At 45.2% G+C, this 18,838-nt stretch overlaps 1 protein-coding gene across 5 annotated transcripts; it reads right to left on the bottom strand.

The window, feature by feature from the left end:
- Window positions 1–282: 282 nt before the first annotated feature.
- Window positions 283–17,834, bottom strand: SFR1 (SWI5 dependent homologous recombination repair protein 1). Of its 5 annotated transcripts, none has more exons than XM_044297768.1 (5): window positions 17,779–17,834; window positions 10,020–10,120; window positions 2,944–3,312; window positions 1,341–1,546; window positions 283–1,237 (listed from the first exon to the last, which is right to left on the bottom strand). In XM_044297768.1, exons 2-4 carry the CDS (start codon window positions 10,098–10,100, stop codon window positions 1,358–1,360), a joined length of 639 nt encoding a protein of 212 aa, XP_044153703.1. In that variant the 5' UTR covers window positions 10,101–10,120; window positions 17,779–17,834; the 3' UTR covers window positions 283–1,237; window positions 1,341–1,357. The 5 variants fall into 5 exon arrangements, with proteins under 5 accessions (XP_044153703.1, XP_044153704.1, XP_044153700.1 ...); XM_044297769.1 differs by having other exon boundaries at window positions 283–1,214; XM_044297765.1 differs by having other exon boundaries at window positions 283–1,546.
- Window positions 17,835–18,838: the final 1,004 nt, after the last annotated feature.

Raw genomic sequence — 18,838 nt, 5'->3', positions numbered from 1 at the left:
GATGAGCAGTGTCCATAACGGGAAATACAGCTCCCACACGGAGTGCATTTCCCGCAGTGACAACGCTCATCTGAAACTAACCTTAGGCATCTTAAAGTGGTTTTCCAGTTCTTTAAAGGGCATCTGTCAGCAGTTTTGTACCTATGACGCTGGCTGACCTGTTACATGTGCACTTGGCAGCTGAAGACATCTGTGTTGGCCCCATGTTCATATGTGTCCACATTGCTGAGAAAAATGAAGGGGGTCATTTACTATCCAGAAATTACGTCTATAGTAGGCATATTTCTGGTGCAGATTTCGTGGCAAAGGTTATTTGTGCCGCAATCTGAGACTTTCCCCCGCTTTTATATGCAAATGAACCTCTGCACTTTGATTGACAGGGACAGGCAGTGAAAATGCCTTCACACGGGGCGCTGTCAATCAAAGTGCAGAGGGTGCAGCAGTTGCAGAGAGAGCAGAGCCTCTAGGAGTAATGACAACGCCCCCGTTGCTCCCAGAAGCTCATTTGCATATATTAAAACATCATTTTTCTCAGCAATGCGGACACATATGAACATGGGGCCAACACAGATGCCTTCAGCTGCCAAGAGCACATGTAACAGGTCAGCCAGCGTCATAGGTGCAAATCTGGTGACAGATGCCCATTAATAGAGATGTTATCCTTAGGAGCGGCCAACAATATTAGATCTGTGTTCTTTCGACTCTTGGCACCCCTGCCGATCACCTGCTTGAAGGCGCCCTTCATTGCTTATACTGTAAAGCACAGCGACTTAGTTTTTGCAGTGGTTGTGTTTGGTTTTTCAGCTCCGTCCCATTCACGTGAAAGGGACAAAGATGTGGTGAACTATAGCACCAGACACAGCACCTAGTAAACACTGCATGAGCACCAGAGACCTTTCAGACAGCTGGGATAGTCAAGCTGTCAACATTAATCACCTACCCACCAGAATAGGCAATGAAGGTTACATAAGTGGGTTACCTATTGCTAGAATTCCATCTTGGTGGGGAGGACGTGTATGGAATGGCAGCACCCTGCTTTCAAACAACTCTATGAAGGATGTATGGAAACAGCCTGGCCTGCCTTCATGAGAGACAAATGCACAATCGTAGCCACTCTGTACTTTGAAGGGCCACGCACTGACGACCAAGCAGGCTTTCATCCTTTGGACGACAAGATTATTCCAAACACTGACATCAAGCAGAGATCTTGAAAACTGCGATGGATTGAAACACAAAGCTGTAGAACAGTTTAATATGTGATTACAGGGGATGTCTAAGTGTTTATTTATTTTTTGTTATTCAAGGAAACAACCGAGACCCAATTAAAATAATAAACTTACATTCCCCTTCCTGTGCCCTACGCATCAAAGTCCTCCTCAGCTCTGCTGTAGTGCAGCAACTTCTCATCCAGGCCACAGTTTTCTATTAGCTGCGTTAAACTGATCTTCTTGTTCTCTGAAGACAATGCTCTTTGGATCTCGTGTAGTAAGAGCTGGCTACTTTCCCTCCACTTGTCTATCAGAGACTGGAGCTCCGTCAGATTGTTCTAAGTGAGAAAAAATAGAAATGTAATACTTAAAAAAAAATAAAAAGTTATACATTCATGTACTAGTCTGCATGTCAGATTAACAAACTAGTACGGCAGTGAGTGATCAGAGGGTGGGGAGGTAACAAGCTTCACACAATTTTAACCAAAGGGGGGACAGTAAAGGTGTCATCATGAACCCTGTTCACTCTTCACTGATCTGTCATGTGTCACCACCAAGGCAAGGGCTGTGACTTGGAACCACCTACTATAGATTACACTGACGATGATACCAAATTAAGTAATTAGGACTTCCTCCACAAAATCAATTTTCTCCAGGACCACCCCAGAGCCAAAAATACACACATAAAACGTACCGTATTTTTCGTTTTTTAAGACGCATTTTTTCATCCAAAAGTAGAGGGGAAAATATCAGTGCGTCTTATAAGGAAAATACTAATGAGCACTTCAATTATAGAAGCACTCATTAGTACAGTAGGACCAACGAAATATAGCTGATGCCGGTATTGCTCACCGCTCCCTGGTCTTCTCCAGTGTACATCAGTACGTAGTGCACCACAGCAAGAAAAATGCGCTGATCTCCTAAATGGCCGCACAGTCTGGAGCAGCAGAGGTAAGTTTTTTTAAAGTTTTTTGGTCTTATCTGATGAAAAATATATTTTATTTTACTCCTCTAAAACCAAGGTGAGTCTTATGGTTAGATGCATCTTATAGAGCAAAAATATGGTAGTTGCAAGATCATCAGCTACGCCGTTTTGGGTAAGTGAACATGTCAAAATTACAGCTGGTGATCACTTTGTGAGAAACTTTGACTAGATCTCTCACCAACTAGCAAATGGAAACTTCCAATTTTCACCTCCAAACCCCCTAACTACTAGAAGCTCCCACAGCCGCCCAGCTGTGGGACAATATGTAACCAGTTATGGATTTCACACAAAGGCTATGTTCTCACAATTAAAATCCGCCACAGATTTCACTATCAAGACGGCACCAATAGCTTTCCATTGACTGTTCTCGCCGCTAAATTAATATCCACTTCTGAAGTGGCATGTTACTTCTTAGAAATCGACTAACAGTGGTTTTTGCATTGAAGTCAATGGGGAAGCAAAAACAAATGTTAGCCGTTCTAGAAGTGGCTTTACAAGCGTTTTTAGCAGCGCTTCTGGCACCAAAAATGCTTCTAAATTACCCCACCCAAGGGATGGATTAGAAAAACGCTTCTAAAAGCTCTTTCAAAATCCTTAACCAAAAACTCTTAAATGCTTGTAAAAACTCCTCTAAAACCATCACCAAATTACAAATCTGTCCCCAAAAAACTACCTATTTTCAGCTACAGATTTTTCTGCCTCAGGTTTTGACGTGTGGCCATGGACAATCATAGGTTGGACTGATTTTACCTTAGATCTATACAGTTTAACCATCTTCAACCTTCGGAGATGTTCTTCTTTCTCCTGTACTTTCTTCAGCAGTCTCTTTTTCTCCTGCAGCATTTCTTGGTAGTTGTTACTAGCAGAAATATCTTGCTTGGAAGGAGAAGCTTCCATTGTCATTCGGTCTTCTACGTGTCCAGGGACGAGGAGGCCACATATTGGTCCTGCCTCCACAGCATTATTCTCTGAGTCTTTGGAGGGAGAAGAATCACTGGGACATTGTGCAGTAAAGTCACCCTCATCTCCGTCAACTTTCAGCCTCTTGGCCACTGTACACGTGGAGCTAAAAGATCTCCGACACTTCTTCAGGCGCTCTCGAAGAGTCGCACTCATGGGCTATTGAAACAGAAATTCAATAGTCACATTATTTCCAGTCTGGAGCTGCCTGGGCTTCTAATATCCTATATTAGCAGAATTAACCTAGGGAAGCCAAATTCCCCTACACTTCCCTGCAGTCATCGACAGGTTAAAGGTGGCTGCCGTATGGAAATAGCTGGCTTCTGGTCAGATACAATGAGAATCCCCCGCAGCTGCCCTTCTCTCAAGCAGACGCAATTAGGCCTCATGCACATGACATGAGGCAATTGTCTCATGCCAATTGTCTGATAGGTGCGGGTCCCACCACTGGGACACGCACCTATATCGAGAAAGGGGAGGGTCAAAATGGTGGCTCGACTCTGGAGGACTCCGGTCCGGCCACCACCAAGTGCTATCCCCACAGAAGAAATGGGAGCGCACCCTTTATCCCTTTAAAGGGAACCCGTCTCCTGTTTGGGGGCCACTAAACCACCAGCATGACTTCTGCAGCTGGAGTTTAGGGTCCCAAAAATGCCCATAACAAACCTATCCATCCCTGCAAAAAAATTATAAAAAATAATATCAAACTTACTGAGAGAGGAGACAAGGACTCTTCTCCAGCGGATCTGGGCACATGCGAACTGCGCTGATGAAGGTGAGGACCGTACAGTTCACCTTGCACTTCAGACGTGCCGTGAAAAACAATGTGTGCCGTCCTCAGCTTCAGCAGCAGTGGCGCACATGCGCCCGATGGCGCTGGAGAACGGTCTCGGGCTCTTCTCCAGGTAAGTTCCATTTACTATTCTTTCTGTGGACAGATGGGTTTGTTATGGGCAGGTCTGCATAAGGGGTGGTTTGGTGGCTCCAAACCAGGTGACATGTTCCCTTTACGTGAGCTCCAGGAGAAGTTTAATTGGCTACTAAGCTCCGCAGTATTGTTTGTGCGCTCCTGAGGCAAGTGGATACTAATGCCTTATTCACTCCTCAGTGTTCAGTCAGTGATTTCAAGCCAAAACAAAGAACAGGTGCAGATGTTGACCTTATACCTTATGTCTGTGGAGGCTCGAATCCTGGTTTTGACTCACAGTCACTGATGGAAATCACTGACCAAATACTGATGTGTGAATCAGGCTTAAGTAAAAGAAAAAATTCTGGGGTTCAATTTCTTGTGACTTCTCTATAACAAGTATGTTGTAATCTATAGCAGGTGAGGGACTGCGTCCATGCGTCTTACTAAATACTTCTACATTACATTCTGCCTAAAGGACCATGTGACATACCGTGTCTACCTCATCGACCCCCCCCCCCCCCCCAAAAAAAAAAAAAAAAAACACAACTGAAAAACAAGGTGATTTTATCGGTACAGAATCAGGCAGTAAATGTGACTCATCAGGCAGATGAAAGCGTGTATATAGAAGTACCCAAATTACACAGATACCTACATGTTTAGTCAATCTCATTTATCAGAGTGCGGCAATCGTTTGTGCCCCCTGTCCTTCCCCCAGGGATCGGGAACATATGTTTTTAACATGTTTTATGAGCAATAAACACAAAAATGTGTTTATTGCTGTGAGGGGGCCCGGGCATGTGGGGGGCATTATAGATCTTGGATAACCCCTTTAAGTAAGAATCTATGGCAAAGCAGTCTACAGGATCCTTATCCTTCCACTGACCTCTTGGTAACTGCTCATCATACATCATAAAAGAGGCAACTTCAAAATTATAGAGGAACAGGAAAGACAAAATGTACATGTAAAAAGCATTAAACACAAAAAAAACAATTTCTATTTAAACTGGTGCTGGCCAGGTGGTTATCATGGAGGCCCACTACTACGCATATGCACCAGGAGCTTTCCCCTCAAACACAGCTCACAAGTTAAGTGCCAACAGAGCCGTAGACATGTACACATCGAGAGGGCTAGAAACCTACATTTTGTTACCAAAAAAGACTGAATACCACGGGTGGAAAACTGACAAATACCGCCATGTCTGTGTGCGTGTCTACTGCATCACGGCTTGGCATCGGTTAAGGGTACATTCACACGACCGTATTTTTTGGCTCCGCATCCGTTCCGCAATTTTGCGGAACAGGTGCAGACCCATTCATTTCAATGGGGCCGCAAAAGATGCTGACAGCACACAATGTGCTGCCCGCATCCGTAGATCCGTTCCGCTCCCCCGCAAAAAAGATAGAGCATGTCCTATTCTTGTCCGCGGACAAGAATAGGCATTTCTATCATGGGGCCTGCTACATTCACACAGCCGGTATCCGTGTTTTGCGGATCCGCAATTTGCGGACCGTAAAACACAGACGGTCATGTGAATGTACACTAACAGTTAGCAGAGGGCTGTCTCTGTGTCCTGGCCTCCAATGATGACATTTCAAAACGGACATGTGACTAGGGTGGCCACTGGCTTCATCCAAGAAAGCCGATGTTTACACCCCAAGCCACGCCCACCTCGATGAAGCCACACACCCATCGCCGCCAACGAAATAAATGGAGGGAGGAGAGGGAAGAAGGGAGGTGAGCTGGGGGCAGCCAGGGTGCTTCTCTCCCCCTCAGTCAGCCACAGGGAGCCATGTCTGCGGCTCTAGCAACTGACTGGGGTGAGAGAAGCCTCAAGGGTACTTTCACACTTGCGTTGTGAGGATCCAGCAGGCAGTTCCATCACCGGAACTGACTGCCGGATCCAGAAATATGTGTACAAACTGATAGCATTTGTAGACGGATCTGTGCATGCGCATTAATGCACTTCAGCAAAATATCGTAAGGGTACTTTCACACTAGCGTTATTCTTTTCTGGTATTGAGTTCCGTCCTAGGGGCTCAATACCGGAAAAAAACTGATCAGTTTTATCCTAATGCATTCTGAATGGAGAGCAATCCGTTCAGTGTGCATCAGTTCAGTTCCTCTTACGTTTTTTGGACAGAGAAAATACTGCTGCATGGTGAAGTTCTGTCTCCGGCCAAAAATACTGAACACTTGCCGGAATGCCGGATTAATTTTAATTGAAGTGTATCAGTGCTGGATCCGGCATTAAGTGTTCCGGCAAAACGGATCCGCTTTCCGGTCTGCGCATGCGCAGACCTTTAAAAATTCAAAAGATTTTTATACCGGATCCGTTTTTCTGGATGACACCAGAGAGACGGATCCGGTATTTCAATGCATTTGTCAGACGGATCCGGATCCATCTAGATAAGATAAGATGCCTTTATTGTCACTGTACAATACAATGTCATACAATGTACAATACAATGAAATGTTGTTTGGAGCAATCCTAGATGCCATGGACAGAGGAACAAGAACTGACATTTAAACTAAAGCATTACACTAGAAAAAAACAAGACATTGCACTAGAAGGCATTACTATTCACAGCATATATATAGTAAGTGCTTGTGAGTATATACACACTGATTCAGACACCACTGCAGACATGTCATCATGGGTTCATGAATGCAGCAGTCACTTTCAGTCTGTGGTAGTTTCTATCCTAGGAAGGGGCAATAATCTCTGAGCATTTAGGAGACTGATTGCTTTGGGGTAAAAGCTGTTCTTCAGCCTAGTGGTGCGGGCATGTAGGGCTCTAAGACGCCTACCAGAGGGTAGGGGCGTGAAATGAATCTGACAAATGCCATCAGTTTGCATCCGGATTGCCACCGGAACTGCCTGCCGGAATCCTCTGCCATAAGTGTGAAAGTACACTAATCCTAATGCATTCTGAATGGAGAGGATTCCATTCAGGATGCATCAGTTCAGTCCCTATTTGGCCGGAGAAAATATTGCAGCATACTCTAGTATTTTCCCCATCCAAAATTCCGGAACACTTGCCGGAATGCCGGATTCGGCATTAATTTCCATATAATTGTATTAGTGCCGGATCCGGAATTAAAATTGCTTCATTGACGGATCCGTCATGTAAAAATAATAAATATCAGTTTTTCCAGATAACACCGGAGAGACGGATCCGGTATTTCAATGCATTTGTCAGACTAATGCGCATCCGTCCACAAATGATATCTGTTTGCATACGGATTTCCGGATCCGGCAGGCAGTAACGCAAGTGTGAAAGTACCCTTAGGCCCCCTTCACACGGGTGTCGCGGATGAGGGCCGGATGCATTCAGGGAAAATCGTGTGAGTAGGCACGCAATTTCAGTCAGTTTTGACTGCGATTGCGTTCCTTTGTTCAGTTTTTTCTGCGCGAGTGCAATGTGTTTTGCACGCGCATGAGAAAAAACTGAATGTAGTACCCAGACCTGGACTTTTTCACTAAAAGTTCAGGTTTGGTGTTCTGTAGATTTTATTATTTTCCATTATAACATGGTTATAAGGGAAAATAATAGCATTCTTTAAAGGGATTCTTTCACCAGATTTATACCCTATTAAGCTAGCTGACATTAGCGATGTGCTAATGTCAGCTAAACCTAACTAGCTTATTCCTACTTTTATCTATGCACCCGTTATGCCAGAAATCTAACTTTTTGAATATGCTAATTAGCCTCTAGGAGCAGGGGGGGGCGTGTTGTTCCTTCTCCTAGAGCAGGCATGTCCAAACTGCGGCCCTCCAGCTGTTGCAAAACTACAACTCCCAGCATGCCCTAATAGCTGTAATCTATCCAGGCATGCTGGGAGTTGTAGTTTTGCAACAGCTGGAGGGCCGCAGTTTGAACATGTCTGTCCTAGAGGCTCCATTCTCCCACCTTTGTCGCCTCCCTCCAAGTCCTGATTGACGGGGCCAGGCAGCGCTCGCATCTGTCTGCCAGCCCAGCGTCCCAGCATCTAAATCTGGTGACAGAATCCCTTTAATACAGAATGCTAAGTAGAATGTAAATTGAGGGTTAAAAATAAAATAAAAACATAACTTACCTCATCCACTTGATCGCGCAGCCGGCATAGTCTTCTTTGTTCTTCTTGAAGGACCTGCAAAAGGACCTTTGCTGACGTCATCGCACTCACCAGGCGTCAGCGAAGGTCCTTTTGCAGATCCTTCAAGAAGAACAAAAACGGCGATGCCGGCTGCGCGATCAAGTGGATGAGGCGAGTTATGTTTTTATAATTTTTTAACCCTCAATTGACATTTGACTTTGCACTCTGTATTAAAGAATGCTATTTTCCATTATAACCGTGTTATAATGGAAAATAATAAAGTAGATGGGGTCCCGGGTCGCTCATCCCTCGTCTCCTTAGCAACTATCCGTGAAAATCGCATCCACACTTGCTTGCGGATACTATGTGATTTTCACGCAGCCCCATTCATTTCTATGGGGCCTGCGTTGCGTAAAAAACGCAGAATATAGAACATGCTGTGATTTTCACGCAAAGCACAAGTGATGCTTGAAAAACATCGCTCATGTACACAGCCGCATTGAAATAAATAGGTCAGGATTCAGTGCGGGTGCAATGCGTTCACTTCACACATTGCACCCGCACGGAATTCTCACCCGTGTGAAAGGGGCCTTAGAGTGACTGAACCGAAGACATCCTGATGCATACTGAACGGATCGCTCTCCATTCAGAATGCATTAGGATAAAACTGATCAGTTCTTTTCCGGTATTGAGCCCCTAGGACGGAACTTAATACCAGAAAACTTTAACGCAATTGTGAAAGTACCCTTAGTCAGTTGCTGCAGCTCACGCTCAGACAGCGCAATGCTGCTGTCTGAGCGCGAGCTACTGCAAGGTTGTTGGACATCCCTGTGTCCGTCCAGGCTCTGCGGCGGACGGAGGACAGGGAGCCTGAAAACCGGACATCTGGCCACCCTACATGTGACTGCGGTCACCTCTGCGGTCAGAGACTGGCAGCAGAGACAAGTGAAAGGTTTTTATTGGTGGGATCTGAGTGCTGAGACCCTCACCGATCACTAGAGCGAGAAGAACTCACATAGTGCTCTCTCTGCAAGAGATGGGTTCAATAGAAAGTCTATGGGCCTGTCTTGATTCCATCTTCTGCAGTGAAGAGTGAGGGTGGGATGTGAGCCGAGGATTTTTTTTTTTTTTAGGCCCCATGCACACGGCCGTGTTTCACAGCCGTGTGCGGGCCGTGGAACCGCGGCCTGGATCCCTCCTGAGAGCAGGAGCGCACGGCGTCACTGGTTGCTATGACGCCGTGCGCTCCCTGCTGCCGGCACAGTACAGTAATACACTGCTATAGATCATACCAGTGTATTACTGTACTGCGGCGGCAGCAGGGAGCGCACGGTGTCATAGCAACCACCCAGGACCCCTCGCAGTAGCGCCGCAGCCTTCTCTCAGCTTTTCCTAGGTCAGTGACAACACGTTCATTGGTCACATGGACTAGGTGCAGCTCAGCCCCATAGACGCTGTACTCGGTAAGCTACGAGGAGGGACCGAAACTTACAGGAGCACGGCTGCCTTCTCAAAACTGCTGATCGCAGGGTTCACGGGTGTCAGACCCCCACCGATCAAATCTTGGAAAGCCCCTTTTAAGGCTTTGAATTCCAGCACTGACAGAATAATAAAACCATCTGATCCGCTGCTAATGAACTCAGCAGCAGGCTGTCACGAATCACGACGTGCTGACAGCTGGAGTTTTGCAAAAGTTGGACAACCCCAGACCACGGGTCAGCAACCTCCGGCACTCCAGCTGTTGTGAAACTACAACTCCCAGCATGCTCCCTTCACTCCTATGAGAGTTCTGGGCAAGTGTGCATGCTGGGAGTTGTCAAGAGCAGGAGTTCCCGAGGTTGCTGACCCCGGATCTAGACTTCTTATATACACTCTTACTTGTTTAGCTGATATGTTGTTCTGAGGATCCGGGGAAGCCATATATAGCGGAGACGGGGAACACGTGGGAGGGTTGTCCATTTCTGCTTAATAAAAGTTTCCTGTGAGAACACACATACAAAGAGGAGAGAACAATCAAGAAAGGGCAATCATCTCAGAGACACAAACAAGTTTCAGAAAACTGGAGCCACAGTTCATGGCAGTACAGGTCAGGGGTTTACACAGCCTCTACAGCGGGTCCGAGCTAAGAACCCCACAGGTCCCTATGGTCATGAAGCCTCAGTAGAACCTCAGGCAGGGGTGTGCAATTTCAGGGTGCAGATGTGTTTGAAGGCCCTGGTCCCGGCTGCAGTAATTTCCAGCAGGCAGCGCCGCTCTGGCGTGGCCTGCTGGTCAATGTTAAAATAACATTGCTATTAAAATACTGTCTGTTATAGTCCCCTTGTGGGACTATTAAGTGGTAAAAAAACAAACAAAAAAAAAACATTAAATAAAAAATTCCATAAAAAATAAAATAAGCTTTTCAATCAAAATAAAAAAAATTGCAAAAAAATTAATCTCCCTCCGTATATTTGGTATTGCCGCATCCGTAACGACCCACAATACATAAATTATCCCCTACAGTGAACGCTGTAAAAAAAAAAAAATAATAATAATAATTCAGAATTGCTCATTTATTCTTAGCTGCCACTGAATTTTTTTTATAACAAATTATCAAAAAGCGCCATTTACTCCAAAATGATACCAAATGAAAAATCAAGCCCTCACGCAACTCCATAGAAAGAAAAATAAAAAAGTTATGGGTCTTGGGAAGCGGCAATGTAAAAAATAAATAATTTTTTTTTAAAAAGGGATTTTATTGCAAAAAAGTTGTAAAACCTAAAAAAAATAAAAAATATATGTATTTGGTATCACTGTAATTGTACTGACCGATAGAATAAAAATATTATGTTATTTATACCAAAAAATGAACGCCGTAAAATTTAGAACGTAAAAATCCAGCGACAGTATTGCGGTTTTTCCCATCTCCCTCCGATAAAGAGTTAATAAAAGTTAATCAGAAAGTTATGTGCACTCCAAAATGGCTAATATAAAAAGTACAACTTGTCCCGCAAAAAACAAGCCCTCATAAAGATATATAGCCGGAAAAATAAAAAAGTTATAGCTCTTGGAACGAGACGATGAAAAAAGGAAGAAAAACGCTTGGTCAGTAAGGCCCAAACAGGCCGGTCACGTTTGGCTGATTTTCCGGAGATCTGCAGCAGCAAAACCCTCACCAGAGATATTGTTGTGGAAAACCTCACGTAAATGACATAGGTCTGCCGCGGATTTCAGTCCCTGCATTAGGACTCATGCACACAAAAATATATTGTTGGTCTGCGTGAGTCTTGGAATGCTTCCTATTCACTTCACCGGGGACACAAAAGATGCGGACAGCACACCGAGCGCTCTCTGCACCTGTATGTCTGTCTGTTCCACGCTTTAAATAAGTTTTTCAGAAACAGCACACCGATGTAGCTTGTAATTCAACCTTTATTTACCAGTGGTACATTCTCAAGTTATTTTATGGCATTTATTGCTGTCTGCAACGTTTCGGGCCCATTTGGTGCCCTTTGTCAAGCTATAAATGCAAAAAATAAACACAGGACAATATAATTAAAAACAGAAAGGAAGAAAATTCATATACACATCAGTCGGAATTCATATACATATATATATATATCTCAATTCTCATGAAACATATTATATTATTGCTCCTTGATAGATGGGAATTTCATCCGTGATTTAACTATTTTTTCAATGAATCATTCATAATTCATATCCTTCAAAGGACTGTAGCTCATATGTGAGTGCTAAGTTAATATCAATTACTCGCATGGTTAAAAATATATATGAGAAGTGCCCGCATACATCAATTCATATAAAGAGGGGTTGGGTTGTTCTTTGCATATATGTGCATCAGAATCGAAACTAACATGATTAGAGTAAAATTCATGAGAAATCACAGTTCATAGTTCATAACAGATAAGACATGATTAGACGGCAACATGATTAAGGCATAATTTAAATAGAACATGATTATAGCCGGTGGTATAAAAAGGAGAGTTCCATGGAAAGCAGCAATAGTGGCAGGTTAAATTCATGATTAAACACATGATGAAACAGTGTAGGCTAGTCAGGGTGACCAGGGGGTCCCTAGTTATGGGGGGGGGGGGAACTATGAAAAAAACAGGTTGTGCAGTTACAGACTACACCCCTGTGGACACCTTGGGACGGGGACGGGGACGGCTAGCATACATAATCCAATACAATGCAATGTAGGAAAGCAGAGACATGTGGCGCGAGCGAAGACCGTGAACCCTATCCGTGATGTATATCATCTATTTGCAGCGCATGGTGAGCGAACATAAGTGGTCTAAACTAGCATACTCTGAGACAGTCACGTACCTGGATGGCCGGTCTGCGTGTTTCCACGGCGTGCGGTGACTGCGGTGCATGCCGTGGTGTATTTATTCAGAGGCCAGGTCGGATATCCGGCCATTGCCAGCATGTGAGCGGTGGGTCCGTGTGGTGGGGTCGGCCCCCGTGAGGGAGGAGCACGGAGGCTTCAGGCTCAATAATGCCCTTTGTCCGCGGCGCCATCTTGGCTACTGGCACTAGAATGGGAAAGAGGGGATAGCGCAGTTCAAGCGCTGTCATAAGGTTCCCTATTATAATTTGACATAAAGAGGGGCTAGATCCACTTATGGATGTGACCTCACGTGGGTGTACATGATTTTAGCAAAACGGTCAGTGTAGGGCACAGTTCTCTGAGGTGCCACAGGCCTCTGCGTATCAGACATATACATCTACAGGCATACTATACCCAGAATGAGTGGTATACAAGTTAGGACTATGGAGGTCTAAAGTAGACGTTCTATATGGGCCCATAGGGATGCGTGGTGGGTGAAGGTCCTATTAGAAAGAAAAAGGCACATGGGTTAATCATTCATGAAGATAAGCTAGTTTAAGCATATTTATAATCCTTATTTAGACCTCCTGGGCCCAATGTCCCCAGACGGCGGATCCATTGCATCTCTCTCAAGTGTAGCATTTCATCACGATTCCCCCCTCTCCTGGGGGTAGGGACCCAATCGATAACCTGGAAACGTAGTTGGCTGGGCGTATGCTTGTGTTCCTGGAAATGGTGTACTAAAGGGGCTTCTTTCTTGTTAGTGCGGATATTAGATTTGTGTTGACTGATTCTGTCTTTTATTTTTTGTGTGGTCTCGCCCACATATCCCAGGCCACAAGGGCATTTAATGAGATAAATGACATAGTTTGTCATGCATGAAAAGTGGCCCTTAATATAGTACTTTTTCCCTGATGAGGGGTGGGTAAAAGAGTTACCTTTTGTGACATTGCCACACTGCGCACATCCCAAACAAGGGTAGGTGCCCAGGTTGGGGGATCCCGTGATGGTGCGTTGTGCATCCATTTTTGCGGATCCAAAATCGGATCTCACTAGCTGATCACGGATTATGGGTGGGCGTTTGTAAGACATCAGGGGTTTGGAGTGAAAAATGCTGGAAATACTCCTTTGTAGGATCTGCCAATGTTTGTATATAATTTTTTTGATAGAGGTACTCCAAGTGGAGTAAGTTGTTACACAGGGAATTCTACCATCCTGTTTCGTACCAACTCTAGTTTTAGATTTTAGTAAGTCATCTCTCTTTGTATCACTAACTCGCTCTGCGTGACCCTTCACTATTTGTGCTGGAAAGCCACGAACTGCGAATTTATGATTCATTTCATCAGGGAAAAAGTACTATATTAAGGGCCACTTTTCATGCATGACAAACTATGTCATTTATCTCATTAAATGCCCTTGTGGCCTGGGATATGTGGGCGAGACCACACAAAAAATAAAAGACAGAATCAGTCAACACAAATCTAATATCCGCACTAACAAGAAAGAAGCCCCTTTAGTACACCATTTCCAGGAACACAAGCATACGCCCAGCCAACTACGTTTCCAGGTTATCGATTGGGTCCCTACCCCCAGGAGAGGGGGGAGTCGTGATGAAATGCTACACTTGAGAGAGATGCAATGGATCCGCCGTCTGGGGACATTGGGCCCAGGAGGTCTAAATAAGGATTATAAATATGCTTAAACTAGCTTATCTTCATGAATGATTAACCCATGTGCCTTTTTCTTTCTAATAGGACCTTCACCCACCACGCATCCCTATGGGCCCATATAGAACGTCTACTTTAGACCTCCATAGTCCTAACTTGTATACCACTCATTCTGGGTATAGTATGCCTGTAGATGTATATGTCTGATACGCAGAGGCCTGTGGCACCTCAGAGAACTGTGCCCTACACTGACCGTTTTGCTAAAATCATGTACACCCACGTGAGGTCACATCCATAAGTGGATCTAGCCCCTCTTTATGTCAAATTATAATAGGGAACCTTATGACAGCGCTTGAACTGCGCTATCCCCTCTTTCCCATTCTAGTGCCAGTAGCCAAGATGGCGCCGCGGACATAGGGCATTATTGCGCATGCGCTCACGAGCCTGAAGCCTCCGTGCTCCTCCCTCACGGGGGCCGACCCCACCACACAGACCCACCCCTCACATGCTGGCAATGGCCGGATATCCGACCTGGCCTCTGAATAAATACACCACGGCATGCACCGCAGTCACCGCACGCCGTGGAAACACGCAGACCGGCCATCCAGGTACGTGACTGTCTCAGAGTATGCTAGTTTAGACCACTTATGTTCGCTCACCATGCGCTGCAAATAGATGATATACATCACGGATAGGGTTCACGGTCTTCGATCGTGCCACATGTCTCTGCTTTCCCACATTGCATTGTATTGGATTATGTATGCTAGCCGTCCCCCCCCCCCCCAAGGTGTCCACAGGGGTGTAGCCTGTAACTGCACAACCTGTTTTTTTCAGTTTTTTTTTTCCCCATAACTAGGGACCCCCTGGTCACCCTGACTAGCCTACACTGTTTCATCATGTGTTTAATCATGAATTTAACCTGCCACTATTGCTGCTTTCCATGGAACTCTCCTTTTTATACCACCGGCTATAATCATGTTCTATTTAAATTATGCCTTAATCATGTTGCCGTCTAATCATGTCTTATCTGTTATGAACTGTGATTTCTCATGAATTTTACTCTAATCATGTTAGTTTCGATTCTGATGCACATATATGCAAAGAACAACCCAACCCCTCTTTATATGAATTGATGTATGCGGGCACTTCTCATATATATGTTTAACCATGCGAGTAATTGATATTAACTTAGCACTCACATATGAGCTACAGTCCTTTGAAGGATATGAATTATGAATGATTCATTGAAAAAATAGTTAAATCACGGATGAAATTCCCATCTATCAAGGAGCAATAATATAATATGTTTCATGAGAATTGAGATATATATATATATATGTATATGAATTCCGACTGATGTGTATATGAATTTTCTTCCTTTCTGTTTTTAATTATATTGTCCTGTGTTTATTTTTTGCATTTATAGCTTGACAAAGGGCACCAAATGGGCCCGAAACGTTGCAGACAGCAATAAATGCCATAAAATAACTTGAGAATGTACCACTGGTAAATAAAGGTTGAATTACAAGCTACATCGGTGTGCTGTTTCTGAAAAACTTATTTAAAGCTATAATCTCACTCCGCGGGTGGAAGGAGGTAACAAGAGACGAGCACCCACAAAAGCCGTTCAAATTAGACGTGTGCTGAGGTGTCATTACGACTAAGAGTATGTCTGTTCCACGGCCCCCCAAAAATATACATGTCCTATTCTTGTCCACACTATGGACAAGGATAGGACATGTTCTACGATGGGCCGGACGTTCCGTAAAACGCAGATTGCACATGGCCTCTATACGTGTTTTGAGGACCACCAATTTGTGGACCGCAAAAAATCCAACAGTCGTGTGCATGAGGGTAACATTTGCACCATAAATTGACATGATGTAGATTTTCTTGTTAAAAGTGTCTGCAGAGAGCGGATGAGATTTATTAAAGGTTAAGTAAATTTTCCTAAAATGTATTTTTGCAATGTCCTGCAGGAAGACTGTTGCGCTTATTACAGGAACAGGCGCCAGTGTCAGTCCAGGCGGAAGCAACATCGCTGCCCCTGCCTGTGCCCGCTCCATACAGCGCCTGGGGCGTAACTACCATAGCGGCAGACCATGCAACTGCTATGGGGCCCAGTCTTAGGCCTCATGCACACAAACGTATTTTCTTTCCGTGTCCATTCAGTTTTTTTGCGTACCGTATTAGGAACTATTCATTTCAATGGGTCCGCAAAAAAAATTGAACATGTCCTATTATTGTCCTTAGGGGCCAGCTGTTCCATTCCGCAAAATACAGAATGCACACGGGCATCATCCGTATTTTTTGCGGATCCATTTTTTTTGCAGACCACAAAATACATACGGCCGTGTGCATGAGCCCTTAGTTGGTCAGGACTTTACCCTCTAAAGGAACAACTTTTAGCAAATGAGGCAGTGGAGAAATGGCCCAAGGGTCACTGAAAAGGGTTTAGGCAGAAACCCTTCTGTCCTGTGTGGGGGCCTGGTGTGATCCTTGCTGTGGGGCCTGGTGTGATCCTTGCTGTGGGGCCCTTACTTCTCTATGTACGCCACTGCACAGCACTTTAGCTCAGGGTCTCCTGTACAGAGACTACTAATCCTGTAGATGGCGTGAATTTAGACCGGCGGCCCAGACCTGCACCAGATCTATCAACAGGGGTCAGGCTGGAGGATAAATCTGGTGCAGGGACACATCCGTAAGTGTATTGTGGATCCGCAAAACACGGATACCGGCTGTGTGCGTTCCACATTTTGCGGAGCCCTATGATAGACATGCCTATTCCTGTCGGCGATTGCGGACAAGAATAGGACGTGCTCTACCTTTTTTGCAGGGTTGCGGAACGGAGAAACAGATGCGGACAGTACGCGGTGCATCTTCTGCAGCCCCATTGAAATGAACGGGTGCAGAACCCAGGACTACGGACGTGTGAACGGACCCTTGCTCGGACTCTGTACCAGCTACTGATTGGCTTACGGTATTTTCAGTCTGAATTTTATGCCAGAACTGTGGCGCGATGTTGGCACTAAGTGGTGCATCTAAGGCTCCATCCATTTCCGCTAAGCCGCTTCCCCTAGGTGTAGAAGGCCAAGAGGCGCCACTTTTTAGACAGATATTTGGCGCAGACACATTAGAAAATCTGGGCCAGTGTGTCTTCCTCGGGAAAAAAAAAATCCACTAAAAACCCAGGTGAAAGCATCCTCAGATTCTGCACCAAAAAGCCACCAGCAGCAGCAGTTCATCTACCTGCCACTGTTTTCAATGGTAGACGGCATGTAATGTGGCCACGGTTTATAGGGGTCTGCAGATTAAAACTGAAAAACTGCACCATGTGACCCAGCCCTAAGGGAGATTTTTGGACTTGCTGGCACTGACCTATTAGATTCTGCCGCTCTCTGAAATTAGAGAATGAAGATTTGTGCGGGTCCCTTTAAGAGTAAAACCGCTAACATTGTAAGAAGCAAATATCCCCAGCAGCCGCGGTACTACAAGTACCACAGAGCCCAGCGCGAGCCTAGCTAATCCCACGTGAAATCTGACTGTACAACCCCCGCTAGTCGCCCGGCGGCAGCGCGAGCCACTGCCTGTGACCACCCCGGCTCCCCCACCGCCACCACACAAGCGCCCTGATACTGACCGGATACTGCAGCCTATCAGCGCTGTCCATCAAAACGCCCACCATCATAAGCCCCGCCCGCACATCAGCGACAGCCTATCACAGTGCAGGACTGCCAGATTAGCCAATCAGTGAGTCGAATCCAAAGTTTTTTTTCCCTGCATGTGATCGGACACCTAATTGGAGGATGAGGTTTCTTGCTATTCCGGTCAAATCATCTCTGGGGGGTGGGTGATTTTCTATTTTATTAACACGCTCCACAGTACATGAGCAGCACTACTGTGTGGGGGCTCTGAGAGGTGGAACTACTGTAAGGAGGGCACTAAAGGGTATAACTACTGTGTGGGGGCTCTAAGGGGGCATAACTACTGTGTGGGGGCTTTAGGAGGTGTAACTACTGTGTGCCGGGGGCTCTAGGAGGTGGAACTACTGTAAGGAGTAAAAAAGAGAGAGTTAAGCAGCACTCCAGGTCCCAATATAGGGACAGTTGCCAGTAGAAACCTGGATAGGTTGGTGCTCGCGGATCAGGATCCTGGCTGAGGGTCCCATAGGTATACAAATAAAGAAGAAAATCCACAGCACTCCTCAGTTCTGGTGAATAAGCTGGTTACTTTATTGGTAACAGCAGCATTGGAATAGCAACGTTTCAACCATCTCTGGTCTTTATCAAGCTATGTAAGGAGGGCACTAAGAAGTATAACTACTGTGTGGGGGCTCTAAGGGGGCATAACTACTGTGTGGGGGCTCGAGGAGGTATAACTACTGTAAGGAGGGCTCTAAGAGGTGTAACTACTGTAAGGAGGGCTCTAAGAGGTGTAACTACTGTAAGGAGGGCACTAAGAAGTATAACTACTGTGTGAAGGCTCTAAGAGGTGTAACTACTGTAAGGTGGGCACTAAGAAGTATAACTACTGTGTGGGGGCTCGAGGAGGTATAACTACTGTGTGGGGGCTCTAAGGGGGCATAACTACTGTGTGGGGGCTCGAGGAGGTATAACTACTGTAAGGAGGGCTCTAAGAGGTGTAACTACTGTAAGGAGGGCTCTAAGAGGTGTAACTACTGTAAGGAGGGCACTAAGAAG

The sequence above is a fragment of the Bufo gargarizans genome, chromosome 6 (assembly GCF_014858855.1).
Source record: "Bufo gargarizans isolate SCDJY-AF-19 chromosome 6, ASM1485885v1, whole genome shotgun sequence".
NCBI classification, from domain to species: Eukaryota; Metazoa; Chordata; class Amphibia; order Anura; family Bufonidae; genus Bufo; species Bufo gargarizans.
The sequence above is the reverse complement of the archived record's forward strand: the minus strand, read 5'-3'. Positions and strand labels throughout refer to the sequence as shown.